Here is an 18203-nt window from a genome sequence, read left to right as displayed (position 1 = left end):
ATGCTAACCTACCTTGTCAGGCCACCCTTTTCTGGTTACATGATGATTATAGTTATATAGCTCTAAAGTGCTGCTGCTGTTTCAAATGGTGTCTTAATGAAACAGGCTATGCTTCTTAGAAATGCTGGCACAAAGTCAGAAAATATAGTATTATGTATTAGAACAGAGCAGTAGTTTTATTTAAAACATTAAGCTTGTTTTTGAAGTTGAAAATGTGTAGTGTCACACATCCAGTGAGAAAGCTTGAAGCAAGTGGATACATTCATACTAGTTTTGCTTTACAGTTACATGGTGAATATATTCCTTTTCATAGCCAGATTCTAGTTAATCTGTGTAAAACTGTTAACGCAGATAAATGTTTTATATTTTAAAAAATCAACAACAACAAAACCCACGCAAAAACCAACAACAACCAAAAAAACCCACAAAAAACCCCCACATGCTGATGTTGAGGTTGAATGTTTCTGCCAGATAGACATTAAGAAATAAGGACAAGATTGCTGAAGCTAATGTCTGAGGTTTTTGTCCCCGAGTCTGTAACTAGCTGGTTGTGTAATTAATGTAAAGTTGTCTGGTACTATTCCTGGTTCCTTGCTTCTTTCCAAGTGGGTCCTTAATTACTGTTATAGGATGTATGGTAGTTGCATTACATGGTCCTTTTTCAAGCTTATACGTTTTTCCCAACTTTCTGACACTTAATATATCTATTGAAGTTATTTAATGGAAACACTTTCTTAGCTTTGTGAGCTTTGGCTATATTGTAGATTTATTTGAAGCTATTAGCAGAAGCAGTGACTGAAATTTTCATATACAAAACTTGACCATAAGAAAGCCAAGGTCAAGCAGCCCATAAGAATTTTCCTGATTTCTACAATGGAAATTTTAGACTGTGTAATTCTGACCCTACTTGAAGTTAATGGAAAGTCTGCACTACGGTTGAAGAATCAGACAATCTGGATGTAGTGATGTGTTCATTGTTCTTCTCCCCTCTCCCCCAGTCTCTTTGCCCTCTTCCCACATGTCTTATACTTTTATATAAGTCAGGGAGAAAAATTGGGAAACCCCATGGAGGTGTTAGTAGTAAGGTATTTCATAATGGTGATGATGTCTAGTTTTTGTGAATTTGGACACACACATCCCCTGTTGATGACTGTTTGAATGTTTTAGTAGTGTAATCCTTGTTTTGCTTAGAGTTTACTGTCAGTATTATGGCATCAACTGATTGAGGTGAAAAGGGTTTCTTCCTGCAAAGTGTCAATCAAGCAGAGGCTACTAAGTTGCAATCAAGTATTTCTGTGTGCTCCAGCTCCTTCACAGAACTGGTTGTTGACTGTCATTTATTTTTAACTTTCAGTGGACACTTCATTACAGGCAGTTCCTGTGTTAAGCCTCCTTATGTCTGTGGATCTTAATGCTTTTCCTCTCCATCTTCTGAGGTGTGAGCTTTCACTGATCTGTGGGATGCGATTCCTTACTTTCTAATGCTACTTCTACTTTCAGTGCAGCTTAAGAATCTGAAACCCGAGCAGCATTATCATATCAGTTCCAACATTATTTCCTTTTTGTTAATCAGTAAACCTGCATGGCCTACGTAGATCTTTGTTGACAGCTACTTGATTAGTTTTAGCCTAAATGGCATACCAAACAATTGAAGTCCCTGTCAGAACAACATGGAAGGTCAGATCCCATCTAGGACAGCTCAGCAGAATGCTCTGTACATGGATTTTCTGCCACATGAGGTGATTTTTTGGACTAATGTCTGAAAAGGCACACTGCTTGCTCATATGGACAATGTATTGTGACCTCCAGTGTTAACTAGAGAGTTGAAATCTTACATTGTGACCTTCATAAATTCTGAAGAAACTTCCAGTTTTGCTGGGATTATAGTTTTAGATCAGGTTTTGTAGTCATCTGAAATACAGAATGATTTAGAATAAGATTATAGTTGTGTTATTTTTTTAATCAGTCAGTTTGTAGTGCTACTGAAATGCTTTTGAAATTTTGGAGATGTTCCACCTTTCAATAACATGTAAGAGCGCATCCTGAAGAGCAATGCCAGCATAATGTTCTAGTAGACCAGATAGAACCCACTATTGAGTTTGCAGGATGTTTATATAAAAAAAACCCCTTTTTTTAAAAAAAAAGAAGAAGAAGAAGGAGCTGCAAATACTCTTCATATAACCTTTATATAACTTGAGGCATCTATAGGGTGGGTGATCTGTCAGATCTTTTCATTGATATGTTTGTCTTTGAAGACCAACACAGTATTCCTCAATGTATAACTGACTTGGATGGTAGGAAGATAGAAATATTTTTAGAAAATATTTTACTCTTAATTTAATTACTTCTGTTTTCTTCCTTCTATTTGATCCTTTGTTACTGTTCTGGAAACAGTGTAGAAGACCTGTTGATTTTGATTTTATTTATTTTTTTTTAAACTGGCTTAATAAAAATTAAGTGTTCTTTTCCACTGCTCCAAATCTGCAGCAACTTCTTCCTAACTTTGCAGGAAGTCTGTAGCTATTTTTTGGCTTACCATGCTGTGATCCAAAATTTGTCCTTAAAGTAAAGGAGATGATAAACCTGCAAAGGAACTTCAAAATACTTGGAGACTGATTTGATCAGCTGCTGATTTGACTCAAGCAGCTATGATTTAGTTTCATCACTTATGAAAGAGATTCTTTGTTTTAATAACAATTGGTTAACTTTGCTTATTTGCTAGTTTTAGAAAGTTGTTCTAACATACCATTGGTGTGATCGTTAGAATCTAAATTTCAGTTTTCAAGTTTGAAAATAGCTTTGTAACTAGTTTTTGTTTGTTCCTGTGCATTTAAGTAGAGTAGTTCTTTTCCTGCTAAAAGTCTTTTTGTACATGCCTACAAAACAGTCCCCTTTCCTTAGTGTCCACGTGAAGAAGCTGAGCTCGTAGGTTTTCCATTATCATGATGAGTGGAAACATTTCTCTGTAGCTGTTCCAATTAAAATTTACGTATCTTGAACATGGGAAGGAAAAATTATGTGTATTGCTTTGAAAGAGTTTGTTCTTATCATTGTCTGCTTGTCTAGCATGTGTGCTCTTTCACTTTCTCTTCTAAAGGTACTTCTAGCATATGTTAGGATTACAGTTTCCTTTTTGTTATTGCATTATATGTGATACATTCATGTGATGAATATACAGTGACCTTCCTCCCTGTGTTTCCTGCTAACTGCCCCAGTCTCTTAATGTGAAGGACAGGAGAAAATGTTCTCTCCCTCAGGCTGGTGGCAGCTTGGTTCACTGACTTTTTAAACAGTGCTGATGACTTGTGTTGGAAGGCGTGATAGAAATGCATAGTGTTATTGTGTGTAGACTGACTTCCACTATTTTGTTTCTGGCAGTAAGTGTGTTAGTAAGTTATTTCTAATAATCTTACTAAATTCATAGCCTATTGCATTTTGTCCTGTTGGCTTTTAATTGCTTCGGTTGATATCAGTTGTGCTGTGTCCCAAATCTGTTCTCAGTGGATTATTTCCTAATGTTCATTTAATCAACGGGTTCTTATTTTTTCCTGTAGTCACTAATAGAAAGGCCTGGCTTGAGGAACTTCACTGATAACAGTTATAGCTCTGTATGTCTTTCCAAAACCAATAACTTATGCTTTCCTTAGCAAGTTTACCTACTCTGCATTTGTCCTCCTAATCACAATCTGTTCCATTTGAACTAAGTTTTCAGTGCCATATCATGGCAATAAAATCTAGCTAGGGTGAATGAGTTACATTTTCTTGGTATAAAAAAATCAGTTATATTACAGAAGAAGGTCTGCTGAGTTTGTCTGGTACTCCCTGCTCTTGGGTAATTTTCATTTTACTTGGCATTTTTTCCCCTTTTTTTTTTTTTTTTTCCTCCTGTGGTTGTAACTTTTTCTTAAAAACTAGGTTTCAAGTCTTTAATACTATCTGGATACTTTCTTTCATACTTGATCAGCTTACTATTGAGCGCTCTCTCTCTCCCTGTAGGTGGTACTACTCTGTTTTCTTACAACAAATTATTTTCATGGATCTAAGACATGTCACTTTGTGTAGTAGTTTTCCAACTCTCTTCTCCCTGGTTTGGAGGAAAACAGTAAGATCTCTTCAAAACTGAGAGGAAAAGAATAACTTCCCTTTTTCATCCTCTTATTTCATCAACATTCCTCCCTTCCTGACATACCAGTGTTCATCTGATAGTGAAAATGCAGGCAAATAGCTTAGTTCTTGGGTTTGAGACTAAACTTGATCAACATTCCTCCCTTCCTGACATACCAGTGTGCATCTGTTTCCTTGCTAGTGAAAGTGCAGGCAAATAGCTTCGTTCTTGGGGTTAAGACTAAATGTGTTTTTAACTTAGTCCTTATTGTATAGCATCACTGGTTGTGGATGAAGAATCCTTGCTGCTTGCTTTGCTACCAGCAATATCTTTACATGTTCACTCTTGGCAACCCTTGTTGGGACAGCTCTTAATTGACCAGTGCTTTTTCTGATCTTGTGAGCAGTCTCTTCTCTTCACCACTGGTATCCTTTCATTCAGCAGGGAAAGGTTCCAGCCAGAATACACAGTTTATGTTCTTTGGGTTATGGTCTTTGTATAGTTCTTGCATCTTTGATCTAAAAGGGATGGAGTGGGGAAAGCAGCTTCCTTCTTGCTGAAGTCCTTTATCTAGCTTGCTGAAGTTACAGCAACTTTTGTAACTTAACATTTGGTTTCTGTTCCAAATGACCAGCTCCTCTGTGTTAGTTTTATTATTGAAGAAATTCCATTGTAAAGTGTCATTTACTAATCCCCAAATATTTTTGTTTAAAAAAATTCTACTGGGTGGCACACTCTGGCAGGCTTTGCCCTTTAATTTGTAATAGTAATTATGTCTTGGAAGCCTATCTCCTACAGTAATTTTTGTTCTTATAATATTAAAGATCTTTATTTCCAGGTAATTGTACATCTGACTTGAGAGATTATACTAAAAGGTCTTACTGCTGTCCTTCCCAAAGCACTTTAAGCCAGATTGTGTCCGCACTGAAGAGTAAAACTTTTGCACTGTACTAATCACTGAATAGCAGATCACTGTTTTTCCAACTGACACTATAATTCACAGAAGTTTCTTGAAAATGGTCCATCCAAATAATTTCTTGCTGGAAAGGATTCAAAAAACCACTATCACCATAGTCTGGTTTTTTCCTTCTATTTCTTATTTTTCCCTTCACCTTGGTTAGCAAATAGTTCTTCCCCAACATGCTTTGTTTTCCTTGTAAAGCAAAAATTCTTCAAATCTTAGGCTCTAGGAGAACCTGGAAATTCTATTTATGAAGGAATGAATGTTAGGAAGCTTGATACTTTCACGTTTTGTTTGTTGGAGGAAGGGAAAGGGAACAGCAATCTCTGTGTAAGTATTCCTTTTCCAGGTTTTTACTGTACATCTGCAAAGCTTATTCTTGGGCTGAAGTTACTTCCCCTTTCCACCTGCCTCCCCCTTTCTACGTACAAAAAGCACAGAGTTGTAACTTTGCCTTGGTTGTTGGATCTTGCTTAGCTTAATTTAATTCTGCATCCTCAGCTGTTGTGATGTTAGTGTCACTCACTTGAAACTCTGTTTTTATTTTCCATCTCTTTCTGTAGGATACTTCTGTTAAGGATTCATTTAGTTTGGAATAATGAGCAAAATAGAACATAAAGCTTGCCTTGGTTTATGTTTCTCTTTTGCTGATCCAGAAACTTATTTGACTTTTATGGAAAATACCTGTAGTAAGAAAGACCTTTGTCAAATACCTGAAAGCACTTGGTAACAGGTGTAGCAGCCTTTACCATTGGGGTGTGTGCAGGAGTGTGGGTGTGGATGTGTTGTAAGAAGACCATGGGCAAAAGATTTAGACTTCTTGCCTTTGTCTCAGCCTGTAAGAGAGTGAGAACAGTACCTACCTCACAGGTTTTTCGAGGCTTGGTTCCTTAACTTTTTAAAATATTGCTGCTGGCCTCTGGAAGGTGCTACAGAAGTGCCCAGTGTTACTGCCTGCAGGCTGAGTACCACTGTTTTTTCTGGCAGTATATAGACCTGCCACAGTTAGAGAAAGAATTTTGTTTGGTGTCTCTTTAAAGAAAATGCAAAAGTGCTTTGCTGGGGAGAATAGAAAGGGGCTTTCTGAAGAGGTGCTGAAGACATGAAAATTCAGAGTGGTGATTGGTCACCTCTGCTTGATTGACAGGTTGCAGGGAAAAACAAAAACCCATTTGTTCTGGCTTAATGGAACTGGAAAACAGAAAATGAGTATCAGGTAAAAATTCCTTTTTTAAAATCTTTGCAGTTCTCCTTTAAAAAGTGGAGTTTTTACACAAACCTACACCTCCCCGACTCCAATAAACTAGGAGCAGGAATTACAGAACCAGGCAGTTGCTAAGTTGTGTAATGTGGGTTGTCTGTGTCAGCGCGTTTTCCAGCGGGCAGGTGTTCTGCAACACCGCAGCAGCCAGTGCTACTGAGCTAGCTTAGCACAAAGGCAGAGGAACGAAAGGGGATAGTGACTAAAGCCCTGAACTGGACCCAGCTCTCTGGTTAGGCTCATTAGCAGGACATTCAAGGGGAAGCTTTTATTTTCACTTCCTATGCTGTGCCTGCTTGGTGAATAAAGTCTGTCAGTTTCTACTGCTATCAATTTGGCATCTTTCATGAGCATTGTTACAAAACTGAGTGAAAAGTGAATAGCTAAAAAGTAAACTTATGTTTTAAAGTAACTTCCATCTAGCAGTATACTGTCTTACAGATTTTGTAATAAATTTCAACATCAGCACCACAGTTTTGAGAATGGTAATTGAAAATTATTTGTTTATGGTAACTTAATTATTTTCTCTGTTGCTGTATTTCAGATTGAAGGACAAGGACATGGTGCAGTTTTTGACTGCAAGTGCTCTCCTGATGGACAGCATTTTGCATGTACTGATTCTCACGGTCACCTTCTGATATTTGGCTTTGGTTCCAGTAGCAAATATGACAAGGTACAGTGCAATATGAAAATCAAAATATTTGTCTGTGTTTAACGCATTCATGCAAACTCTCCTTCAGAGCTTCATTTCAAGAGAGTATATCTTAACACAATTTTGAGCCATTAATAGGGGATGTTTCAGATTCCTGTTGCTGACATTGAACTTTCTTTTACTGTCTTTTGTAAACTATGGAAACATGATATTAAGCTGTTGTTTACATGGGAAGTTAAAAATAATTTAAAAACTTTTTAAAAAAAAATTTAAAAATTACCCAGTCAGTGTCTGCTGTCTTAAGTGACAAGGTTACAGGTGTCTACTAATGGGTCCACGTGGATAATGTGAATAAACTGCAGTGGAACTGATAATAGTTAAACAGTTTGCTTTAACTATTACAAAAAAAAGGAGGAAAGGACTGTAGTAGAACTAATTCCTGCTTGAAATAGAACTAATTCCTGCTATCTATATTTAAACATTGCATAGCCTGGAAGACAATTATTTACAGTAAAGGTACTGTATATTCTAGTGATACAATTTTGTCTGCTAAGGAAGTTGTGCTGTTGTGGTGCTAACACAGCAATGTTCCACTGTTACAGTGTAATTAAAATATTACATCCTTATTTTAATGTCATACACATATTACATTGTATATTCTAAGTGTGGGTGTCTTGCCACAGACCCTCAGGACTGTAAAGATAGGTGGTGTTATTTTTTTTCTCTGTGGATGAACTTGCCCTATGAACCATACATGTTACCTAGTTTGTAATGCCCCCAAGGTGGTAGTTCTTCTTTTACCACCTAGGGAAGAGGTGAAGTGTGTCTCTTCACCCTCTTTCTAAGACTTAAGCAGATGTATCTGCTCCAGGATTTTCCTCTGTGCTTCTGGTAGCTGATCCTTGCAGGTTGTTGGTGAAGTGCTGGTTTCTGAATCTTACCTCCTGCTTTGGATCTTTGGACTCTGGCTGCCCTTGAAAGCATTTTGGCAAACAGCAATGCAGGGGGGTCTGAAGAAGAGATAGAAAAAGGCATTTTAATTTTTATCTTGTAAGCCACTGCATTTCTTTCTTTAGTCTTCCACCTCTTACTTTGATGCTAGTTACAGCAGCATTTGCATATTGGGGATTTTTTCTTTTCCTGGTTTCTTAACCATAATTTGAAGTACTCAAAGTACTCCCTACTTGGCTGCTGTTGCTATCCCTTGGCTATTACTAGCTATGCATTTCCCCTTCCATTCCAAAGAAAACAAACAAGAGCAGAGACGCCACAAAGGAAGGAAAACTGGGATTATCAGATCATTTTAAAGGTCTTTAAAGACTGTTTTAATAGAAACATTTTTCTCACCATGTCCATAGATTGTTCCAGGTTTATTTTTCTCTCTAATCATTTTGGAGGTGTATAGTCCTCTGCTACTCAGAAATGTTGGAAATGATGCTGAAACCAAGAGCATTTTTCTGTGCTGTGATGAACCAGGAATTTCCTTTACACTGCCACTTGAGAATTTACCTTGTGAAGAATTAGATCAGTTTGAAGAATGAAAACAATAGCTTTTCACTTCTTGACTTCTGCAGACCCTTTGTGCTCTTGGGGTTTTCTCTGCAGCTGTTGCAGAAAATTATGTTTAAAATTTTTCACTTACTGGGTGATTTAAAATCCTGTGCAGCTGTTATTGTGCCAGTGGTAATCTTGGCATTCTTGACCATAGAAGAAATGGGAACAAATAGGACTTACATTTGCTACCTCTTTAATCTCAGTTTTCAATTCTCAGAAAACTCAACTTTGAAGTTTCTGATCTCTGTCTTGTCTGCTTCCATCTCCTCTTTCATTTTTGTCTGACTAGCTTTATGGAAAAATGTAACTACAGAAAGGCAGGTGCTGGAGATGAGGTGTTCTCTTTTCTGTCCTCCCACCCTCAGATACTTGGGGTTTTTTCAGACACCTTCTGAGAATATGCTCTGGTAGGACCTGCCGTTATTTTGACTTTAAAGTGGTTTCAATCCATCTCAAGGAATTATTTTTACAGGAGAAAGGAGTTTGGTAACCTGTTGTGTATTCCTGCCTTTGCAAGTTGTGCTCAGAACAGTGATTATAGCTGAGATAGTGTTAGCTGTGCCAAGAGAGCAGGCTCTTGGTTTTTCCATGTGTATGTTCTTTCATTTTATATTCAGGTAGTATCTCTGTTTCCTAGTTGACTGGAACCATTGTCCATACTTTTTTAACCCAGTGTGATCTTGACCATTATGAAGGCGATGGGGTGGTTTTTTGTTTATTTATTTATTTATAATTTTTTGATTATACATGATTTTGTGGAGTGATTCTTTGGAGGGTGGGGGGAAGATACGTTTACTGCTTGTTTGAGGCTCCTTTGTTGTTTGACTCACACTAAGAGAACCTTGAGCCAGTCTCAGGTGAGATTTCTGAGTGTGTGAAGATCATCAGAAATGAGCTGAGCTCACTGTCAACAGGGCATGTGCACTTCAGAAGTTCCCGCTTAGGTAGAAACTTGTCCCAGAATGCCTAACTGTCCTAAAACATAAGGTACCTTTCTGTTGATTTTAAGTCTTAGATTAAACTACATCTCTGAGCTTTCTAAGGCTTTAGTTCCTGTAGAGTACCCAAACCACAGTTCTTTCTTGGAAGTTGACAGCTCCTGTGTGGTCGATGGGTACAGTAGGGGGGAGAATCTCTTTGCATTTGTGCAGGTGGGCCCATCTGGGAAAACTGAGCGTTTGAATGTGTAGTTTAGTTACTGAAGGAGAGTCTGTTTGTAGAGCCTCTGACCTCGTGGAAAACTTTGGCACTGAAACCCAAGCTGGGTTTATAAAGTCATATGTACAAAGGACTCACGTGTCTGAATAGTAGTGTAGTATTTTTAAAAAAAATTCATTACAATTTAAAAAAAAAAAAAATTGTAATGAATTTGACCTCTAATAGTATATGAAGAAATATGTCTGATTGTTAGTACTTCTAACTGGTTGTCTGCTGAACATAGCCATTTAAGATTGTCTAAAATGCCCATTCTTCTAATTTTTCTCAGGACCTGGAACAGCCTGAGGATAAGATTGTTGCCCTGGGTTCCAGTAGGGATGGTCCATTGTTCTACCTGAGAGTTGGTCTGAGCCTGGGTTGCATCCATGGCATGCGATTGCATCCATGAGATGCCATTCTTATTTCCTGGAATAGAACATTGTTGTTTACTCTCTCTACCATACTTGATGGCAATACAGAGTACACAGAAGGATAATTGCAAAGAAGTCCCTCTTGCACCAGAGGCTGTTCTGGTAGAGGTCACTGAATCCAAGGAAGGATTTTCAGATCTTTCCTTTGCTTACAAAATCTGGGATGCAGACAACACATTAAAATTCACAGTCTTTGTGATCATGCCATTGGAATGTCTTCTTTCTCAGTGTGGGAAGATTTACACTAAGTGAAAGTACTGGATGCTCTAATGTTACACTTCTACAGAATATTGTAAGTCCTCCTAGAGGACCTGTATGTTTATCATATTGAGCTATTTGAGCTGAAGGAACGAATTTGTTAAGCAGGCCTTGATTCTGGCAGTCAGACACATGAAAATACTTGTGTCTTTCTCATTCAGTCTCTGTTAACAGAGAATCTGGCAACAAGACTTCATCCAGTCAGGGCTTCTTACTGCAGTGGGATGTCACCTTGTCCATACATACTTTGTAAGAGTAACCTTTTGAATCCCTAAAGTAAATTCTTTGCTACTGCATCTTTCCATGCACCTTTCCAATTTTCTTCCTGTTGTTGCTTTTCTGAATTTTAGTAGGGTCCAGATATCATGATTCCTATGATATTTTGAAAATTCTTTTATCCACTTCATGTGGATGCATGTAGGCACTTTGATGTTGTAATTGACAGATGTTTGTTATAGGATCATAGAATGGTTTGGGTTTGAAGGGACCTTGAAGATCATCTAGTTCCAACCCCCCTGCCATCAGCAGAGACACCTTCCACTACCCAGGTTGCTCAAAGCCTCATCCAACCTGGCCTTGAACACTTCCAGGGAGGGGGCATCCACAGATTCTCTGGGCAACCTGCTCCAGTGTCTCACCATCATCACAGTAAAGACTGTCTTCCTAATATATAACCTAAATCTCCCCTCTTCCAGTTTAAAGTCATCACCCCTTGTTCTATCACTACCTGCCCTTATGAGAAGTCCCTCCCCAGCTTTCTTGTAGGCCCCCTTCAGGTACTGGAAGGCCGCTATAAGATCTCCCTGGAGCCTTCTCTTTTCCAGGCTGAACAGCCCCAACTCTTTCAGCCTGTCCTCATAGGAGAGGTGCTCCAGCCCTTGGATCATCCTTGTGGCCCTCCTCTGGACTCGTTCTAACAGGTCCATGTCTCTCTTGTGATGGGGGCTCCAGAACTGGACACAGCACTCCAGGTGGGGCCTTACAAGAGTGGAGTAGAGGGGCAGAATCATCTCCCTCGACCTGCTGGCCACGCTTCTCTTGATGCAGCCCAGGATGTGGTTGACCTTCTGGGCTGCAAGCTCACACTGCCAGCTCATGTTGAGCCTCTTGTCCACCAGAAGCTTGTTATCATCTTTCCTTCCTCGCCTTCTCTCATCCAAGGACAGGAGAACTTTGTCATTGAGAGACCAGACCTCTGAGCAGACACTGTAACCTCAGCCTTACTGATTTCTACATAACATGTTACTGGAAACTATGTTATGGATTGGTCATGATAGAGCATGCTCTTCAGAAATCAGAGTATATTCTACGGCAGCTCAGGCATTCCTCTGTCTGTGCTCAAATACCTGTCTTTAACACCTGAGACAAGATTTTTTTGGAGATCTCTATGCCTGCAGTCAATTGTTTAATCCTTTTTTAGCTGTACTGGAAATCTAATTTGCATGAATGTTGATTTCATGATTTTATTTTTACTTGTTCAAAGTTAAACTGAGTACATGAGCTGCCAAGGGGTTTGCTTGCCAGTAGGTAGTGTTGGGATGTGTAGTACACTCATCAGCTTGTCTTCTGTTCTTTTTCTCTTTTCTCCTTTCGGTTCAATATCTGTTTATTGTGTGATATTGAGATGCATATGCCAGCAAGGGATGGAGCATACTATTTGCACCAAAGAACTCCTCAGTCTTGAGTGTCTGTGGAAAGTCATCTAGAATAAATTATGAGCAAGACTGACATAAAAAAGAAAACTTTGAGCCTAAAGAATTCTACTTTAGGTCAGCTTTATTTTATCTACTGGAACTTTTTCACATATCTAGCATTATAATAGGAGTATATACGTTTGCCTGCTGGTGTTAAAATATTTGGCAATGATGTGATGTGATAAATATTTTCCTATTCCTCCTCTTCCCACACCATAGCTCATAAGTCTGTGACAGTTTTCATTATCAGAATATATATTCATATATTCAGAGTATAGAAGAAAACTTGTAACCTATTTAATACATCTATGCTGTGTTCTGTCAAATGTCTTCAAGTAGTTAAATATTGCCCCCTTTCCCTGTTCTTTAAATGCTCCCCACCATCAAACATGTGGATTATTCTCCTTGCAGTATAATACAGAAAAGTAGTACTGGAGGGGCGGGGAGGAAATCACCGAGTCATTAAATTTTCCCCTTTAAACTGAGGTAAACAGATCAGCTTATAACCTTGTTTGTGCAAAAGTGACCACGAGTAACATTGTTAAAAATACTTTTGGCAGTTATCTTCTGTATGCTTTTTTTAATAGGTTCTTTAAAAAATTACAAAATGACTTTGTTTACAGATAGCAGATCAGATGTTCTTTCATAGTGATTATCGGCCCCTTATCCGTGATGCCAACAACTTTGTCCTGGATGAACAGACACAGCAGGCTCCACACCTTATGCCTCCCCCATTTTTGGTTGATGTGGATGGCAACCCTCATCCTGCAAGGTATCAAAGACTAGTTCCTGGTCGTGAGAACTGCAGGGAGGAACAGCTTATTCCTCAGATGGGAGTGACATCTTCAGGTATGGAAAATTTCACTTCAGTACACAGTAGCCTATCTAGTTACCTCCAGGTGTTCTACATTTTCCTTTTTTACTTCGTCCTTTTTCTTCGTTTCTGGGCATAGTAGTTCACGTAGCGTGGAAGAATTGCAGTGTCCTTGGCACTGATTGCTTGTGACAGTTTCACTTACAGTATTGTCTTTGATCAAATCAGTACGAGTTGGTGCTACAATGCCAGTTAGCTTGGAGCTCATTTCGTTATTGGAACACTGTATGATGCTGAGTGAGCTTTCAGTTGATCTCTTTGGGGTAAGATTTTCTACTTCAGGAAGCTTAGGAAATAGACTGATCTTTCACAGATCAGTTGGAACAGGTAACACCTACAAAAGGAGAAAAAAGAGAGGACATCTGAAATGTGCAAAATCGTTTTCCTCTTTAGATGAAGACAGTCATTCGACTTAAGCTTTGATGGTTTCATTAGAGAACTCTGAAAACTTGATAAGGGTAAAAAATCTAGGAAGTTCCTTGGAAGTTGTATTCTCCATGTACACAGCGTGGAAGGAATGTGTGTATTTGGGGCCGCTGATTGGCAGTTGGAAACTGCCTAAGTGTGGTCCACATGGGTAGGGCTGTAAAAACGATGCCTACTTGCTACGTGTCACTAGTTCGCTATTAGTATGAATGAGCAAACAGTGGCTGGTGAAGGTAGCTTTAAATGTTTTGAAGATAAGCATTGTCAAATATTTGGGTATTCTTGAAAATATGGGAAAACTGACTGTGCCTGTAAATAGTGGCTTATATGTACCCCATACCTCAGCCTGTGGTTTGTCAGATGTTCCAGGAAGGTTAATTGACAGTTTTGTCACCCAAAGATCTCTTTATCCCTATTTGTAGACAGGAGGATTACAAGCCATTGGATACTTAAATAATAATTTTTAAGGAGCATTTCCATCCTTTCTCCAACATTATAGAGGAAACGCTACCTGCAAAGCAACTGTAAGAAAGAAAAAATCCTTTCTGGTCAATGTATCTCCTGTTTTATCTCTAACTTTTTAGCTATTGGCTTTGAAGCTAAATTTGATTTCCGAGGGAGGATGTGACTTTACCTTGTTGTTACAGTTACAGCACAGAGCTGTGACATTCTGAAATTCTCAAAATTTGAAAATGTCTTGGGCACATTCTCCAATAGAATATTTTGAAACAAGTCAGACTCTGCACACAGACCCAAGATACTAAATTTAATGGTGTGGCTGCATGACACATGAATGCCTATAGGAAGATGATGTCCATAGCATTTTGTTTAATAGCAGGAAGTCATTAACCAGGCTGACAGAGAGCCAGAGAGATTTTGGAGAGACAGAAGACATTTTTGTACCTCTTTACAGTTTAGCGACAATATGCGCAGTCTTATACAAAGCTAAACAATGTTCATGTATTTTATACGTTCCCTTCCACTAAGGAAGCTCCTTGCTTTCTGAAACTTTATTGGTGGGATTTGATGGATCTCCCTCAGAGCACTGACAGTTTATTTCTTGTGAAGTTTTCTGTAGGGCCTTTTAAGAGTAGGGGGAGTTCTGGTAGTCATGCTTGATTTACTGCTTAGATGTATATGACTGTGATAGTTTCACTGGGCTAGCCCTTGGCTAGCAGCCAAAACAGCCGTTCACCCACTTTCCCCCCACCAGCTCTATTTCAGCTAAAAACCAGGACAGTGAAGCTCCTTTAAACCAAATATTGTGAAAAAATCAAATATATACCAGTGTCTTAATTATTTCATTTTTTTAACAAAAACTTGCTGATACTTGCAAAGGCAAAATTTCGCAACCTGGATACATTAAAAACATTAATTTTGTTTAGATAGCAGTTTCCTTATTTAAGATCATTCTTGGATTACTAGCATTTCCCACTGTTTTCAGTAGACAGTATGTCTGCTCGTGAGATCACCAAATAAATCCTACTGTCTCACTACATGAGTCAGAAGACATGAAGCTGTGGTTATACCAGAGCACATTCCATGATCCCAAGCCTCTGCTGCTTTAGGGAAGTTGACTTCAAGTACAATAACCTTGAAACCCAGAGAGCACTATCTTAAATATTTATGTTTTTTCTGCATACCATCATCTATTAAGAGCTGACTGCTTCTGTCTAGCCATATAGCAAAACCAGGACACCAGAGCTCTTCATTTATAGCACAGTTACTGTAATGTCTTGTACTTGATCTTGCAAGGTGCAGTTTATACTGTGATATCTCTTTAGAATCATGTTGGAAAAATAATTTCTGTAGCTTGTTTCTTTGAACATTGTCATCTCTCACTACAAAGTTTTGCAAGTTCTGCTTCTCTTGTCCAGAGAGCTTCCCACCACTCCACCATCTAACTATTCTGAGTGGAAGTATCTGACTTCCTTTTCAAATCAGTACTGTAACCCTTGCCTTTTTCTCCACACATCTCTAATTTTTTTGTGATCTTTATAAGTATGAAAAAAGGTTTTGTGTTGTTCATGCTTGCATGATGTATTTTTTGCTTGCTGCACAGAAAGAGTATTATCACCTTGTGACAACTTCTGTGAGAAGTATTTCCTGTCTTTTATTCAAGAGACCTACCCAAAAGGAGGGTTCTCGGCTGTTTTACATACCAAAGAAAACTAACTTTACTAGTTTTTACTTTACCTTTGTCATCATTATGCCTTTCTGGAGCTCAATCAAGCATTTTTACTGCTTGCTATTCTCCAGTATAGGTAATTCTTCTCTAATTCAGTTAGACCTTCTTGGTGTAGTTCTTTCATTGCAGCTTATACTTACATGTTTTATAATGCATTTGGGGCAGGCGAAGCATGCATTTGAACAATTTACTTTGACTAAGCTGACAGACAACAGTTGTATTAAGCTTCTGTGTCTTACTGGCACTTGATCAAATTTGAACTTTTATTAGGAGTGGCATGTGATCATCTTGATCCTGCTCCAGAAAATATAATGCTCTCAATATTAAGGAAAAAATTGTCTTGTTTAAAAACTGTCTGTTACAAAAATATGCACTAGCCCACACTTACACTTTATTATATACTGTACTTGTTTCAAAGTTAAAACTTAAATGAGCTGTGTGTAACGTTTGGTTCTTCAAATCAATATTTGTGTGTTGTTCGCTTGTATATTTTACTTCACAGGATTGAATCAAGTTCTTAGTCAACAAGCAAATCAAGAAGTTAGTCCTTTGGACAGCATGATTCAAAGACTTCAGCAAGAACAGGACCAGAGACGTTCTGGGGAGGCAGGAACCAGTAGTACGAGCCGGATAAGCAGAGGTAGATTAACTAGGAGATGGGTGTTGTGGCTTTTCTATTGAAACAGCTGAGAGCTGGAAAATGTGAAACACTTCATTGTGCTTGATTTATGCATTTTGTTGAACTACTAGAAAGGATGAGCCATAGACAATAATACAACTTTCCCATATTTTTTTTTTTTTTTTTACTTTTCTGCAAAATCTCAGGATTCTTAACATTACAAATTTATCTTTGTTAAAGTTATTGTCTGCTCACTCAGGGAACTTGCAGCAACTGTGTTCCCTTACAAGTAACTACCCTACTGTTTAATGTGGAGTTGACCATCTACTTGATTGAAATCTGAATTGTCTCAGATAAGGAAATAGGAGGGAGAAAAGAGGAAGGAGCTGCTTGTTTCTCAGTGCAGTTGTTCTGTGTTGCAGTGTCTCACACTAGATTACACAGTAGTTTTTCAACATTTAAAAATCATCATTGACAATCCACCTGAGTAACCAAGAATACCTTGTGTGTGGAAAGATGTAGAAAAATGTCAAAATTTTACTACAGTGTAGGTGTTTGAAGGATCTTGTATGTGTGTGTTATTTTGTTTTTTGGAGGGGTGCGGGAGGTTTCTTTCTTTCTCTCTTGTCTGAAAATTTTACAGCATGGATTCCTAATAATTTCCAGTGTTGTGGCTTCATTTTATTTTTTTTTTTGAAGGTAGAAGACTGTTTGAGGAATACAATGATTCAGTGAGATACCTCACCATAATAAGGATCTAGAGTGCAAGTCAGCTTCACATAAATGTATTCAGAATCATTTTCAAAGAAAAAGCAAACCATTTGCTTCATTTCAGATTGTTGATACATCTGCTCCTTTTCCATGTGAATTTTTAAACAGAGTGCTGCAGCCTGTTGAAGTGTGTGTGCTGCGGTGACTAGCAATTGCTGAAATAGTTATTTTCAGTTAATATTTGATTTCTTTTGAAGTAATAGATTAAGTAATTTTTTTTTTTCTTTCATTTTGAGGTTTTGGGTTTTTTTTAAATACTTCCCTTAAAATTTCAGATCAAGTGCAACTATCACTTTTTGACTTTTTAGGATCTGTAAGTTCTACCTCAGAAGTACATTCACCACCAAATATAGGATTAAGACGCAGTGGACAAATTGAAGGTGTGCGTCAGATGCATAGCAATGCACCAAGAAGTGAAATAGCCACTGAGAGGGACCTTGTGGCTTGGAGTCGAAGGGTTGTAGTGCCTGAACTGTCTTCTGGTGTGGCCAGGTAAACACAGGCCAAATTTTCAGTGAATTTTAGTTTGGTGAACTTAGTTAAATTGAACAGTTTTGGAATTCATGTTGTCATAGAACTATTTCTGTGGTATTTATCTGTTCTATGGTCTCATATTTCTTATAAAATCCATTTCAGTTTGAAATCAGTTGTTTGCATATCACTTGAAAAATCTTGGAATTATAGAAGTATTGTGAATAAAAATTAACCATTTAATAAATGACAGGGTAATTTAACTTGTATATGCAATGTGATCTAGATGTGTCAATGTTTTCTGACTTGTAATATAAGATTACACTATGTTTTAACTTCATTTGTTCCTGCCATTATAGGGCATTTCACAACTGGGACACTGACCTAATCCCATTAGCTGTCTGAGGTGAATTTTGATTTCCAAACTGGAACTTCATTTCGTTCAGTAATTAACTCTTGTGCTGAGTACTTATATCAATAAGGCAGAAAACTCCACTAGCCATAGTCAAACATAAACTGCTCTGGCTTTTTGAAATAAGATTGAAATCTTAATTTGTTCAGAAAGGATCATTTTGAAGCCATGTTCTGACTGTAAAGAGAACTACTGTTGGAAGAATGTTATAAATGTAGAACATTTATTCCTTGATTTGGAATAAATTCTCTTGGTTGTAGTATTTTGCTTTAAAGTTAACATCTCAATTTTCTTTTTTCAGTCGGCAGGAAGAATGGAGAACAGCAAAG

At 38.0% G+C, this 18203-nt stretch overlaps 1 protein-coding gene across 1 annotated transcript in view; it reads left to right on the top strand.

Annotated features, from left to right (window-relative positions):
- LOC104524646 (PH-interacting protein) overlaps positions 1-18203 on the top strand; it is a gene marked incomplete at its 3' end in the record, with an annotated part of 64291 nt that overhangs the window by 40163 nt on the left and 5925 nt on the right. The window contains exons 12-16 of the mRNA XM_010167590.1: positions 6872-7000; positions 12737-12962; positions 16104-16241; positions 17300-17483; positions 18176-18203. The exon at positions 18176-18203 is cut by the window's right edge and continues 90 nt beyond it. Coding sequence (XP_010165892.1) covers positions 6872-7000; positions 12737-12962; positions 16104-16241; positions 17300-17483; positions 18176-18203 — 705 coding nt within the window. The remainder of the gene's footprint in view (positions 1-6871; positions 7001-12736; positions 12963-16103; positions 16242-17299; positions 17484-18175) is intronic.

Source organism: Antrostomus carolinensis, unplaced genomic scaffold (assembly GCF_000700745.2).
Source record: "Antrostomus carolinensis isolate BGI_N321 unplaced genomic scaffold, ASM70074v2 scaffold11285, whole genome shotgun sequence".
Taxonomy (NCBI): domain Eukaryota; kingdom Metazoa; phylum Chordata; class Aves; order Caprimulgiformes; family Caprimulgidae; genus Antrostomus; species Antrostomus carolinensis.
Note: the sequence above shows the minus strand (reverse complement) of the source record. Positions and strands in the feature narration are given on the sequence as shown.